This window comes from Orbicella franksi, chromosome 9, assembly GCF_964199315.1.
Source record: "Orbicella franksi chromosome 9, jaOrbFran1.1, whole genome shotgun sequence".
Classification (NCBI taxonomy): Eukaryota; Metazoa; Cnidaria; class Anthozoa; order Scleractinia; family Merulinidae; genus Orbicella; species Orbicella franksi.
In genome coordinates this window covers 3,296,583-3,310,660 of record NC_138153.1, presented here as the reverse complement: position 1 = coordinate 3,310,660, position 14,078 = coordinate 3,296,583, and the positions used below count along the sequence as shown (strand labels likewise).

The 14,078-nt window shown below is 38.6% G+C and overlaps 1 protein-coding gene across 1 annotated transcript; it reads left to right on the top strand.

The window, feature by feature from the left end:
* Window positions 1-230: 230 nt before the first annotated feature.
* Window positions 231-14,060, top strand: LOC145496711 (uncharacterized). The gene is made up of 13 exons (XM_081476448.1): window positions 231-1,379; window positions 1,567-1,613; window positions 3,384-3,488; window positions 3,749-3,799; window positions 4,453-4,582; window positions 5,121-5,229; window positions 5,484-5,552; window positions 7,487-7,567; window positions 8,377-8,493; window positions 10,121-10,222; window positions 10,366-10,850; window positions 11,958-12,054; window positions 12,902-14,060. Exons 1-13 carry the CDS (start codon window positions 1,233-1,235, stop codon window positions 13,033-13,035), a joined length of 1,674 nt encoding a protein of 557 aa, XP_081332574.1. The 5' UTR covers window positions 231-1,232; the 3' UTR covers window positions 13,036-14,060.
* Window positions 14,061-14,078: the final 18 nt, after the last annotated feature.

The following is a 14,078-nucleotide window of genomic DNA, read 5'->3' as shown; positions in this document are numbered from 1 at the left end:
ATAAAAGGAGCATGACACAAAAATTTAGGGTCTGCTGATAACCAATTAGATTCGAAAATTTTGAAAACTGTTTAAATCTCCGTTTTCCCCATTGAAACAATTTCTAAATGTTCGATCCAGTGCATCGCTAAAGAGACTGGAGGCGTCAGGATTCTATGATGAGAGATCAAGATTAGAAGAACCCGCCTTCCAAAGAACGTTCCCACGAAAAATCGTTTTGTTTATAGATTTAACTGCCCGGCCTAGGGCGAGCGCGGTTCTTAAAATGTGAAGCGTTTTTCTACCGCTTTTTTCAGTCGGAACAGTGGCGAATACAGTTTGAAAAACCGCGTCGGCTTTTCCCGCGCACATTGCTTAACACTGTCTATTAAATATATAGGCTGATTCAGCTAGTTCAACTCCAAGCAGTTCTTACCTTTGAATTAATCAGTGGAGTCCTCTGTGTTCTCTACCAGCCAAACCCTCCAACAACTGGTCGGCAAAATCCTGACCGCGCTTGAAACGAACCGTTGGACACAAAATTATACGGGAACAATGTTTTAGTTACAAAATATTGCTAGGTTACCGGAGTCTTACCGGGCCTCAAGCAAGGACTGCACGTTCCAAAAAACGTAATTACCAGATAACCAGTTGTATCTAGGTAGAATATGACAGCCACAATGATCTTCCGCGAGCGGATCAACGTGGGAAAAGGGAGCGCCAAGGGAAAAGAAATCGATCTAATTTCATTCTGTGAATGACAGCAGAACAGACCATTTTTGTTTGCTGGTAAATAAAATTTTAATAAACAACTAACATTATATTATTTTATCTTGATTTTTTTGCGCTCTTCACTGACCTCACGCGTGACTCGCGCTTCGCGCTTGCCTCGCTTTCGCCTCTGTTCGCCTAAAATACGCAAAAAAAATTACGCCTGTTCTGCAGGCTACAGTTAGCACGGTTAGGTCGGTCAGCACGGTTAGGTATGCTTGCGGTTAGTTTCACTCCATTTTGCTTGTGGTTAGCTTTCATTTGTATGTTAGGGTAACTCTATATTAATTTAAAATACAGTTCATTATGTGTAATTAAAATTTTGGTGGTTCTAGGTAGTAGTAGTTAGCAGCACAGTGGACCATCACCCGTTGGGTTCCTGGTGTACCACGCCTTTTCCGTCGCTGAACTTGGACCAGTCTCTCTCGTTCTGTACATGATGTGGAGGCTCCCAGCGGCGGGAAAACGAAGTTGATCTAAAGATGGCGGGGTTGGCGGAATGTAAGCTCAGCAGAGAAGGGGACGAACTTCCACGGTGCTCAACGCTTTTTCTGACGGAGGATGGGTCGCAAATGAACTTCTACATGACGCCTTGTGCAATGAAGACCCGATTACGACCGCTGATACACGTAAGTCTTCGTTAAGGTCTTAATAAATACTACATTGCTTTGAATGTTTACGATTCATTCAGTAGAAATGTGTCATTCCAGAGGTTGAAGTTTCACATGATTGGTGCTTTTAGAACCCATTCAAAGTAGGCTTACTTTGATTGACTTCGTGTTTTCATGGAGTTATATGAATATACATTTTTTTTAGCATGGAGGAGGTCATCTGTCCAGCAAGGTCTTGACAGACTCCATAAAGTGAGTAAACTTCTTGTACGTATGCATGCACGTTGCGCTGATATTTAACGCAACATTCGAATTTCACATGTTTTCTTTCCGTGCAGTTTGATTAATCATTCACTGTTGATGTTTGTTGGCTTTTAGTGCCTTAATATATCACTGCCTACATGTGGTAGTGTACTGATTTTCTGGGTAAACGTTGGCAGGTTTGAGGAAGACTGTTGAGGTCACTGGTGACTGATGGTTTAACCCACTGAGTGGACGTTTTAGAGTCAAAATGACTCAGAAATGACAGCCCCAAATATTGATAAAAAAATTTAGATTTGTTAAAATTTTTCTTTGTCCCACGCTCGTGTCATGTTGATTAATTCACCTTCACATTTCATTACCGAGCTTAAAATTCACCATCTTTATTAACTTATCACTACTCATGATGAATTCGATAGCGTTGATCCTAGCAGTATGCAGGGCACCTATCATATATGAACTCAGTTAAATGACCTCGCTCTCCATGAGTTCTCGTGGCTCAGTGGATAGAGCGCCCGCCCGGTGTTGGGAGGTCATGGGTTCGATTCCTGTCGGGGACTCAGAATTTTTTCTTTGTCCCACGCTCGTGTGATGTTGATTAATTCACCTTCACATTTCATTACCGAGCTTAAAATTCACCATCTTTATTAACTTATCACTACTCACGATGAATTCGATAGCGTTGATCCTAGCAGTATGCAGGACACCTATCATATATGAACTCAGTTAAATGACCTTGCTCTCCATGAGTTCTCGTAGCTCAGTGGATAGAGCGCCCGCCCGGTGTTCGGGAGGTCATCCATGGGTTCGATTCCTGTCGGGGACTCAGAATTTTTCTTTGTCCCACGCTCGTGTCATGTTGATTAATTCACCTTCACATCAGTGATGGCCACGCTATTTTTTTACCTGAGTAAATGAACAGGATGTTGGCAAAAATTTATGCCCACCTATGAATGAGTAATTTTCGGCATGATATGACTGAGTATTTTTGTCAGGGGCATTAGAATGTCTTGGTAGGGTAGGGAAGGGAAGGGGCAGAATGGTTACAACCTGGGTAATCGTCATCATTATTGTCTGTTTCTCCCAGTGGAGACTGAATTGGGTTGTAACCTACAAAGGACATGTGCCTGGATAATCACACTAGATGAACTACATGTACTTCAAGTGTTGTTTATGCAGTGTTACATGTACATGTAACAGTATTTCTGCTTTTGAGCCACAGTGTATATATACCAGGGGTATCAATAACATTTTTTTGCAGGAGGGCAAATGGTTTTCAAAGGCAGGCAAAACTTTTTGAACTTAACTTTCTTATAAAAAAAACCTTCCTTCCAGATGGTCAAACCAGGTGGGCAAAATCATCCTTGCAGTCAGTCAAGTTACCTGGTCTCTGGTCTTTAATGAAACCCTGATACACTACATGAACATGTTGTCTGAATATGGAAAAAGCAGGGAGATGGGCAGGATAACTTATCAGCAGGGTTCCAGATAAGATTTTAAGGCAGGGTGTCAATAAGGAGTCCCATCAGGTCAATTCCTACTGATCCCACCAAAGGATTAAAAATTTTGAATCTTTTCATTTGTCGGGTCATGTAGCTGATCTTGTTGGGTTTTTGACCTGAGACCCTCACTTATCTGGAACACTGTATCACCAATTTTAAATTGTTAAGTTAAGCTTTAAAATTGTTCATTTTGAGATACTTGAAGGGTGGTGTGTCTGGTTGAAAAAGTATGGTTATGAAACTTGTCTTTAATTTTCAGGCTTGCAACCCCTGGTGCTGGCAACAACCTGTGTGGCTATATTTCTTCTGACTATATCTTTGATAGCATAACACATAATAGACTGCAAGATTTGGAAAAATACAGGTGAGTTTCCTAAACATGTTTCTGTATGGATGTTGTAGTTCTGCAGTTTAGTAGTCTTATATTTGCAGGTGTCAGCCTTTCAGTTACTTTTGTTAGCCAGTAGTCTGTGGTATTTTGCTGCCTAAATTACACTTTTGTTATGAAACATTACTTACATTGCAGTACTTATCTGCAAGCTTGACACCTGATACCATATTTACATGTACGCATATAAAGTTTGATGAGGCGTATACTTTGAATTATGTGTCTTTGTTTTGAAGTATGAAGTCCTTGGATGCAAGTGCACATGTAACAAGTTCAAAAAGCGACAGGTAATCTGCATCATCAAATATGACAATTTCACCATCATCGTAAGTTTTGCACAGTCACTAATAATTGTAATTTCTATGTATCTTTTTTTATGGCAAATAAAAATAAATGAAAATAAATGAAATAGATTAATTGTAACAAACCAGTCCCTACTGATGATCTCAGCAAAATAGACAATAAACTTAATAAGTTAATTGGATTAGTTACATTTTGAACACAATGCAACTGATCGGGTTAATCTTTGTTCTATATTCAATACAGTTAAGTGCAATTTAATAGAGTTAGCAACAAAGATTGCTTGCGTTCCCGTAGTTGTCAGCGGTGTTTTGATGTGTGTATGCACCAGGATTCCATGTGCTACTGGATTGAGATGTGTTGGCAGCCTTCACAGCGATAGCATTTACAGTAAGCATTGTTTTGCATGGGAGCACATCTTGGAGCATTCCCCCTCCCCTCCATCCCTCTTTCCATTGTTAATTCAGTGTGACGGGTGCCTCTCTCCCCTTCTGCGTGGGGACTCATGGCTTGGTTTCCAGCATTCACCTGCCATGGGAGCGGTCTCCATCTAGGACCCGGCCGCCAATAGTGGAAGCTCGTGGATGTCTCAGCTGTTGTCTCAATACAGTTGTTAATTTATACAATTATCTTTTTTTAGAAGGAGGAAACATGAAAGACGTAGATACACTGTTCAAGAGGATTTGGTTCTCATTAAGTTTGTAAAAGAACATGTTAACTGCTGTCCAATGAAAGGAAACATTTTATATAAGAAGGCTGAGAAGGCAAAGGTGTGATGACATGTACTACATTGTACTTAACTGAATGTTGTGAATGTTGGTTTACTTGTACAGTAGTCCAAAACAAATACTGTAATGACAAAGAAAAATAATATTGCTATTAGCTGTTATTCCTAGATTCTTTTTTTTCATGAGGTTGTCCCGGATTATATATATGGTGTATGTACCTGTAGGTACAAATATATACTGCATATAGTAATGGCTAGTGCTCAGTACCAGCTATTGACAATAACTAAAAATCCCTGCAAATTATGACAATGCAAGTTCTACATCTAAAGTGGAATCCCGATTTCTCAAACCCTCATTTTTTCTAACCTCATGATAACTTGAAGCAAAAGTCATTTCCCTCTCCTCAGTCGAACACTGTAATTTTACCCCCAATTTCTCAAACTTTCCAGTTTTTCCAACTAATTTTCGTTTCCCTTGGAGGTTTGAAAAACCAGGATTCTTCTGTACATGTACATTTACTTTTTTGTATTGCTGCTTTATGGTGTTTGAATCTGTATTTCTTTTTCCATTTGTACTGTAGATTACAAGTCACTCATGGCAGTCCATGAGGAAGCGCTATCTCAAATATTTACAGAACAAGGAACACGCTGATCTTTACATTAGAACAGGGACTCTGAAAAGTTTTGTTGGTAAGTGGTTGAGGTATTTTCTTTTTGCACACTTAGGCTTTCAAAAAATCCCTAGATGAAAAATATTAACCTACATGTAGTTTTTGTGGGTTTTTTAGATCCAGGTTAACACAAATTATCCTAAATTTAAATTTGACCTGCAGCATATTTAATATATTATACATGTTACAGGCCAAACCTACTATAAAAAAAAAAATGAAATTGCATAAAAAGAAGTATGAAATGATAATTTAAATTGTTTTCCGCTATCACAGGTGAGAAGAAAAAAGTCAGGAGAGAAGAAACTGATAATCCATCTACACATAATACGACAGTGGACAAAGGTACATGTATATATATGTTAGGTCAGGGTCCGAAATTGCGCTTTCCTGGTCGTCAATGCGACTAAAAATTTTGCTCTGGCGACCAGAATTTCACAACTGGTTACCAGCAGGCGATTAACTATTTCATGCCACGACAATTATACAATAACTTTGATTTTCAGCCAAATCGATTAAAATAAAATTCAAAGCCGCCCGCCAATTGAGCACTTACTTTTTACCTTCCCACTGCTTTTGAAGTATAAAACCGATTTTCCTCATTATAAATCTACCACAAAGTTTCAATGCTATGATCAGTGCGAAGCTTCGCTGCCATGTTTTTTCAGTGGTTTCCCATAACATACATATTGCAGGCGCAAGAGGCCACATGCGTTCTTTCGCCATAAATATTTATTCAGGCGATGTGGTGTCCAAAGATGTTCTGAAATCTTTCCGTAATTCATTACAAGGTGGAGACGGAACATCTGTGAAGTTGAAGATTTAGATATTCTCTGGGTGTCAAAAGGCGGAAATGTAGATCTGTCAAAGTAGTCAAAAGATGATTTGCGCACTGGTTTGATTCCTGATTACATCACAGGCGGCCCAAGCTCTCAATGTTATCCTTTTTTTTTCCTTTTTATGCGAACGTTCAGGCTAACGTGACATATGGCACGTACTATTACATAACGACCGAATTTGACCACGCGAAACATAACTCTCGCCTTGCAGCATATGGAGGTGTTGTGTTACAACGCAAACCAAAATGCTCCCCGGGCACTCCCTTTATGGGTTTGTCAAATAAATCACGAGGGTACCCGGGGAGCATTTTGGTTTGCGTGTTGACAAATCGTTGCTGACTTCCCCCGGTCGGGCTAATTATAGTTACCCAACGTACTATGCAAATCACAAAAGTGTCCTAACTTTTGTGACACGGCTGTTTTCGAATTTGCGAGCAAAACAATCTCGAAATAAATGTTTCGTAGCGAAGGCGTTGTGGACGGAATCGCATAGCGAGTGAACTGACATGGAACTTCAACATCTCACCTTCGATTCTATGGAGGAATTGAGCTGGCAGGGTTATTTTCAGTGGATTTATTCGCCTGGAGCGGCAGGCACTCCGGAAATCAGTGTCCGGCCTTGTCTTTCTTTTAGTAGTGGAAACCCACAGAACGATAACTCGCCGAAATCACGTTAGATCGGCCCGAGGAGCTGGCAAACAACAAAGAATATAACACAGCAACAGGGTAAGTAGATTTTATTCACAAAATATAAGAATAATTGGCTTTTCAAGCAAAGCCGTCGCATTCCCAAACAAACCTTTATAAATTCAAACCGTTGTAATGCAACACCTCCATATGCTGCAAGGCGAGAGTCATGTTTCGCGTGGTCAAATTTGGTCGTTATGTAATAGTGCATGCCATATGTCATGTTAGCCTGAACGTTCGCATGAAAAGGAAAAAAAAGGATAACATTGAGAGCTTGGGCCGCCTGTGATTACATCAATTGCAAATATTTTGCTGGCAAGCCCATGCCGACCAAAAATTTTGGTTTCTGTTTTGCTGCGAAGGAAAAATTTTGTTGACACTTTTTGGCGACCACATTTTTCCATATGGTGACTGAAAAAAAATTTTCAGTCGCCAGTTGGCGCCTGCCTTAAAAAGTTAATTTCGGACCCTGTAGGTGTAACTGCAGATGAAAATTGGTTGTTTGTTGCAGGTATTCTTGTAGCTGGTCTGTATGTTGACCCCCAATATTGTTTTTGATTTTTGTTATGAGTTGGTCATTATCTAATTGTAACAGAAAAAGTTGCAAAAAATCTGATTATGAGAAATTTGTGCATGAATGACCTCAAAATGCTTATTGTCTTTCTTATTATCTCATAGTAGTTCTGTTGATGTTTTAATGTTATAGCAATGCCAACCACACACAAAGCATGTTTCTCTGTTTTCATGTTATAGATGAAGGAAGGGTGACCAGGGCACAGGCTACAAAAAGACAAGAGAAAATTGATAGCCAAAACAAATGTGACACAGAAGAAGGTGCCCATTTTTACTGAGTGTTGTAGTGCTAGTAATATGGACCAGCTAAATAAAATTTAGGCAAAGTTAAAATCAAGCCAATGCTAGACAGTGGTCTATCTAATATGTGGGGGGTGGGGGGGGGGGGGTACTGGGAGGACCTCCTAGAGTCATGCCATGTGCTTTTCTTGCAATGTATTGCTAACTTGCTTGTTTTGTTTCCCTCTGTCCCTCTCACTTGGGTAAGTATATCTTCCACACACTGTTTCATTACAGTGCTGTATTGACAGGTGCCTGGAGGTGGGCTGTATCTGGGTTGCCATGGTGACCTTGCTGCAGAGGAGATTTCTGCTCTCCTCTTCTACTACCTTTAAGGCACCTACCCTCCAATATTCCAAGAGGACAATCACTAACTCAGTTCTTACTCATCAGATTACAATGGAGAATTTTCCACTTGTTGCAATACCATAAACTGCCGCTTATAAGCCCTGGGCTCATACAACTTCATAAGGGTTTTTGGATGGGCTTATAAACGGAGGGGCTTATAACCAGAATAAAAAAAAACAAACATTTACTTGTAATTAAGCTTTAAAAGATCATAATAAACAAATTCAAAACAAGGAAAGCTAGAGCGGGGCTTATATCCGGAGGTATATTTAGTTTACAAATAGATGGGCCTATAACCGTAATAATTTTGTTTTCCTATGGTATAGTACATGTAAACATGGTGTCAATTCACACCTTACATTACTCTTCCATTGAGCTGTGAATCTACATTTTAATAAAACTGAATATTTTATTTAATTTTAATAATGCTTTCAACATTACAGAGCAAGAAAGGATGACTAGGTCAAAGACCTCAAAAGAAAATGAAAAAATTGGAAGTTGCAACAAATCCTTAGAAACTGACTTTGAAGATAAAATAGATGATACAAGTGAAGATACTGGTAAGGACAATGTATGTTGTAATGTATACAGCTGTAGCACTTACTTCTTGTTCATATGTAACTAGACACTTCTATAAGGAGATTGATCTCAAGAAATTAAAACCCTTGAAAGCATCTATACCTTCTAATATTAGGCACATCATGGCATGCTTGGGATATTTCTATATTTTCTGTATTTCTATTTCTAAACAGACTTATCTCTTGAAAGCAGATGAGCTCTGTACTTCCTCCTCATATCAGAGTTATTACCATTGTGTTCTTAATGTTAATAGACCAAGCAGGAAAGACTTACAAGTAAGTCTCAAAAGTCAAGCAAAAAAACAAACACAATGTAACAAATGATGGACATTATTCAAGTGCAGGTGCTGACATGCGGTGAAATTTCATACGGCATTGTTGAACCTCTGTTGCCAGTAACACAACTTGGTTAAGAAGGCACCAGTATTTAAGTGAGACATGTAATTTGTAGGCTTGTTTACCAGCTACTGGTTATCAGCTAATTTATGGGAAAGGAGCCCATGCTTGGACACGAGATAGCGGCGGAAATTGAGCCTATGTACAAATGTAATTTGCAGTCATGTGTATTTGGGCATGTAGGTTTTTACTGTACACTTGTTCAGTGTTTCAGCCAGAAAATTTTACTTGAGGGCCAAAGTGGCCCCAGAAGATCTTTTTTAGGGGCCAATTTTTTAGGAAAGGGGCCAATAAATTGAAAGCTACAGAAGGAAAAAATACACCAGGATACCAAGAAAAATTAAGCAGTTTATTAGGATCTATGACAAAATTTAATAGTAAGTGCTTTTTGAAGTGTTTCTACTCAACAAAGTTTCTTTTGAATCAGATACTAGTATGAAGGATCCGTGCATTACAAGAGAACAATCCTTAGGCATACATGACGCAGTCAGTGATCAAGGCTTTGCAATGCATTATAGGGCGATTTCAAACACGGTCAGCCATTTGGAAGTTTTCCGATATGAGAGAATCAATACAGCAAAGCAAAAGGACGGATTGACTTCTTTTCTTATGTTGAATGTTTTAGAAGCAAAGATCTTTCAATGTGATTTTCTAGAAGGACATAATGTGTGACAAAAGAACCGTTATTGATGTCAACACAGAGAAATGTAGTCGCCATTATGCCGTATTATGGCAACTAAACCAGAATTTTTGGTCGCCAAGGATGAAATGCTTGTTGCATTGGCGACCATATCAATCACAATTTTGAGCCCTGGGGTGGGTTTTAAAATATTATGCCTGAGTTAAGCCTGCAGTCTTGTAAGAGGAAAGGGCCAAATTGGCCCTTTTTTGTTTTTTCTGGGGGCCATCTCTGATTTAAACGCGGGATTCCCACAATGGCGCGGTCTGGCGCAAACACTGTTGCCATAGTTCATTAGTTAAATGTAATTAATGTATTCTTGTTAATATTAGTGTATTTTCTAATTTTTCACACGACTCCTAGGAAGAGCATTTTTATAATAAGATTTTGTGTTTTAAATAAAGATTGATGATGATGATGATAATTTGTGACAGTTATTTGAAATGTCAAAAAGACAACTGTACTGGAGAGCAGATAACAAGCACCTGGACTGGGCACACACTCAACAAGTGTATTTTGTCTTCATTATCATAGGCCAGGAATGGATACCTAGGGGTGAGACATCAAGAGCAAAGCCTAAAATTGGTGATAAAGACAAACATATGGCAACAGATGATACAGAGGATACAAATGCAGGTATTGATAACATTTACCTGTAATGCACACAATTTTAAAACTGTTTTTTCACTTTAATTACTTTTTTACTTTCAATTGGCTGAAATGTATCTACTGTAGTTGTATCAAGATAACACTTCTATTTGTTCTTCTGCTTGTTGTAGATTACTTACCAGATGAAGCAAGGGCTGACAATACAGATGATGAAAACAGTGCTGCTGAAGATGTGGATTATGATAAAATATTTGATGACAATCTTCTTAAACAAGCTTACGAGTATAAGAAAAAAAGAGATAGCAGTGAGGTGAAAAATGATGTAGCTGAGGATCAAGATGTAGATGAAGATAGCAGGGTCTCGTCAAGCCAGGAAATGGTCAACAGGGCAATAACGAGAAATGAGAAGCGACCAGTGAATGAGGAAGAAAAACTGAGTGACTTTGATGGTGAGATTGTTTTCAGAAAGGATTTTAAAAGTCCATCAGCAAAAAAGTCCAACTCAGAAGACGAGGAAGACAACAAGAAGCCCATGGCCAAGAGAAGCAAAAGAGACTTGGAGTCTTTATCAGATGATGAGAATCCCTCTGAAAAGGAGAAAAAACTGCAAGAGGCATTTTTCAAATTTTACAATGCATTTCAAAGTAACCTCCAGGTATGAGTATAAGGAAAAAAAAAGAGTCCCATTTGAGCCAAATAATATTTCTACACCCTATCCTTAACCCACTGGCTTGAAGCGTTGTTATTTAATTGTTAAAAGAGGTACAGTTAGTAATCCTTTCAATCTCAAGCCTACATCCGTACAGGTACACATGTAACAATTGCTACACTGTGGTTGTGTGCAGTAATTTTTCTCATTGTTTGCCCTCCATTTCTTTTAATTGTTACTTCTACAATTATTATAATTCTTAAATGTACATGTATAAAATCAGATGATATTTTGTTACACTGTTACAGTTCTTGATAACGTATCAGATGCAGTAATTGTTTCGGAGACTATGTTCCTGGCAACTGATGTCTTGCTTTTGAATAATTAAATTAGACTCACTGACAAGGGAAATTGTTCTAATGCCTTCACAGTTTGGATCAATAGACGAATTTGGCTTAGAATATGTTTACATCCTTGTTGCCACCAAATTCAGCTCATGTGATGATTCATTTGCCGCTAGGAAAAGTGCCTTTTTTTGCATACGTTATTTCTTGAAAACGAAGAGCAACCCAGCGAAAAAATTACAGGGCAATACTTTCAGCTGATATGAAGTCCACATGCAAAATTTCAGCTAATTTGGAGCAAAAACAAAAAAACAACCAAAATCGTCACTTACCCCCTTTTATGACTAGCTCCTTCAATTGTTTCATTCATGCATACTCCAATGCAGTCACTTGCATTTGGCAAATTGCTCAGCAAGGATGTAAACACATCGGCCAAAACTGTCTGTATTTGTAAGGAAAATTAATAGTGAACAAATTGGTCACAATACATGTAAGTAAAGAGAGTGACATAAGACAAGACTATACATTAGAACAAGGCTGAGCAAGTCTTTCTCAAGATAATTCAAGGCTGTGGTCTGAGAAAAAGTACAAGGAGCCCAGAGGTTCCTAACCATGAAATCCTGGGTGCCCAACACTTAAGCTTGTATGAAAAAGTAAGTTTTTCCAGTTGCCCAAAGGAAAAAGCAAGTTGCCTGTGGCATCCAGGCGCCTCTAGAGCACAGCCCTGGATATTAAAGAAATTTAAAGGCATCACATTTGATTGTTGCAGAAGCTGGATGGGCTTACAGTACCACAGATCATCCATGCTTTGCTTGTTACCTCTGGATATTTAGACGATGCAGAAGATTATTCCCAAAATGGAACAGGTTTGTTAACACTTTACCTATTGTAATTGATCTACAGCCAGTACCTAATGGCATCTCTATAATGCGCAGCCTTGCAATTTGAATCAAAGCACATTGTGCTTACATTGCTACATGTAACATTATCAGACTATGAAGGCCTGTTATGCAGCCTGGGATGCTGCCAAGAATTGTACCTGTCTTCTGAATGGACTTAGACTGCTGTCAGTCTGTTTTTCTCTTGAAATTCAGCAAGGGTTATGAAGTGAGATGATTAAGCCTGAAGGGTCCCTATACTCTGCCATACCACCCTTTTGCACTCAAGATGGCTAAACACATGTCTATGTGACCCTAAGAGAAAAGACCAGCTGCCAGCCATCTAGAATAGGCTCAAATTCTGCCAGTCACATTTGGTACTTATATGGCCTTGTTTATGTGATATAGGAATGCTGTTTTTCAGTAAAGCCTCAAAAGCTATGATCCCAACTCCTGTTTCTGTAGCATGAAGCAGCTGCTGAGTATTGCTACTCCCCTGGATGGCATTGGGATGTTAGCCACAGCAAGTCCATCTTAGCTTTCTCCCCAGCATTCATCCTTGGAGACCAAGAGGCAGCTAGTTGGGACGATGTGATATTTTGAACGGTAAACTTTTCTCTGAAGATACTGTATGACTTGGCCTGACTAGCTGCCTATGGGTCTCTGAGGATGCTAGAGAGAGGTACTGTAATGTCAGAGTGAAATGTCTTGCCCAACAGACTGAGTGTGGCAGTGCTCAAATCCACTGACACTGCTTGATCCTGAGTCCAATGCACAAGCATTAGCATATCCTTCCAGAGGAAATGAAGCCTGTTTTAAATTCTCTTATTGGCAGGTAAAGAACAATGGACATCAAAGGAAGACAAGATTTTGCTGAGTAAAAACAAGGATGACATTTCCAGGCTTACCAAGAAGAGGGGTTTAAATGCTGTTATTGACAGGATGAACTTCATGGAAGGCATCAATTAAATGTCACCACACACTGCATTGCCAGTTGGGTTTCATTGACAACGGACAGTTGTGTTTTACATAATCAACAGCACCCTGAAAGTTGTTAAGTTAAACTAAATTTCAAAACTACGTCTCAAACTTTAGAGTGTGATGATTTTTTGAGGCGGATGCTGTGCATTTTTGTCCAATCAAATAGGTGTTTTTTGGCCTGGACTCATAATACAGGTTTCATAGTTTCAGTTGGTTTTTAGTCACTATAAACCAAGAACAAGAGGATATAGTGTTTCAGGATACCTGCTGTTCTTTCCTACTGAGCTATAAAATTGTCACAAAAGTGCACATTTCAAAAGGCTTTACATATTTGGACTGATCTGGCCGACTGTTCACTGAAAGTAACCATGGCTATAATTTAAAGCCTGTCTCGTTTTTAAAAATTGGATACTCTTCATACCATGAAATCCACATAATAAGTCCTAAATCAACATAATTTGTAAGCTTGTGGATTCTATTTTGCTGGGAGGGGTGGTATAATCAGAGGGATCAGGGGGTTATTATCATAATTTCATGACATTTTAATTCCTCAGTAGCAAATGTAAAGCTTGAAGGAAATAATCTACATTTGCAGAGCCTATGCAAAAATGCATCAAAGCAAGATTGCCAACAATCATGACACTACAAACTACCACAATTTCTAAAAGAAAGATGATGTAGCATAGTATAGGAGTTGCCTTTCCATTCAAACAAGTATCTTGAGGTAACCACAACGACACTTTTAATAGTTTCAGGTGAAAGATGAAAATATGTGTTCACATTATTTAAATAAAACTTCAAACCTTTCAACATTGAAAACTTGAATATTTATTTCTGTTTATTTTTAACTGAAAAAACTCTATGGATATATACATTTTTACAAAATTAGTGTATTAGAAAATACAAGTAAGAATTTATGTTAATATTGTATAGAAATTCTAAACAAAAAGGGAGATTGTTGACATCTCTTCCATATGTGATAGAAAACTATGACAAGTTTTTACAATAAAAATTGATATTGGAGAGAAGTG

Excerpts from the sequence above, each read along its gene's own strand:
- LOC145496711 (XM_081476448.1), top strand. The coding sequence starts at position 1,233 with ATGGCGGGGTTGGCGGAATGTAAGCTCAGCAGAGAAGGGGACGAACTT. Across the intron at positions 3,800-4,452 it reads ACAAGTTCAAAAAGCGACAG|AAGGAGGAAACATGAAAGAC; the intron begins GTAATCTGCATC and ends ATCTTTTTTTAG. Across the intron at positions 4,583-5,120 it reads AGAAGGCTGAGAAGGCAAAG|ATTACAAGTCACTCATGGCA; the intron begins GTGTGATGACAT and ends TTTGTACTGTAG.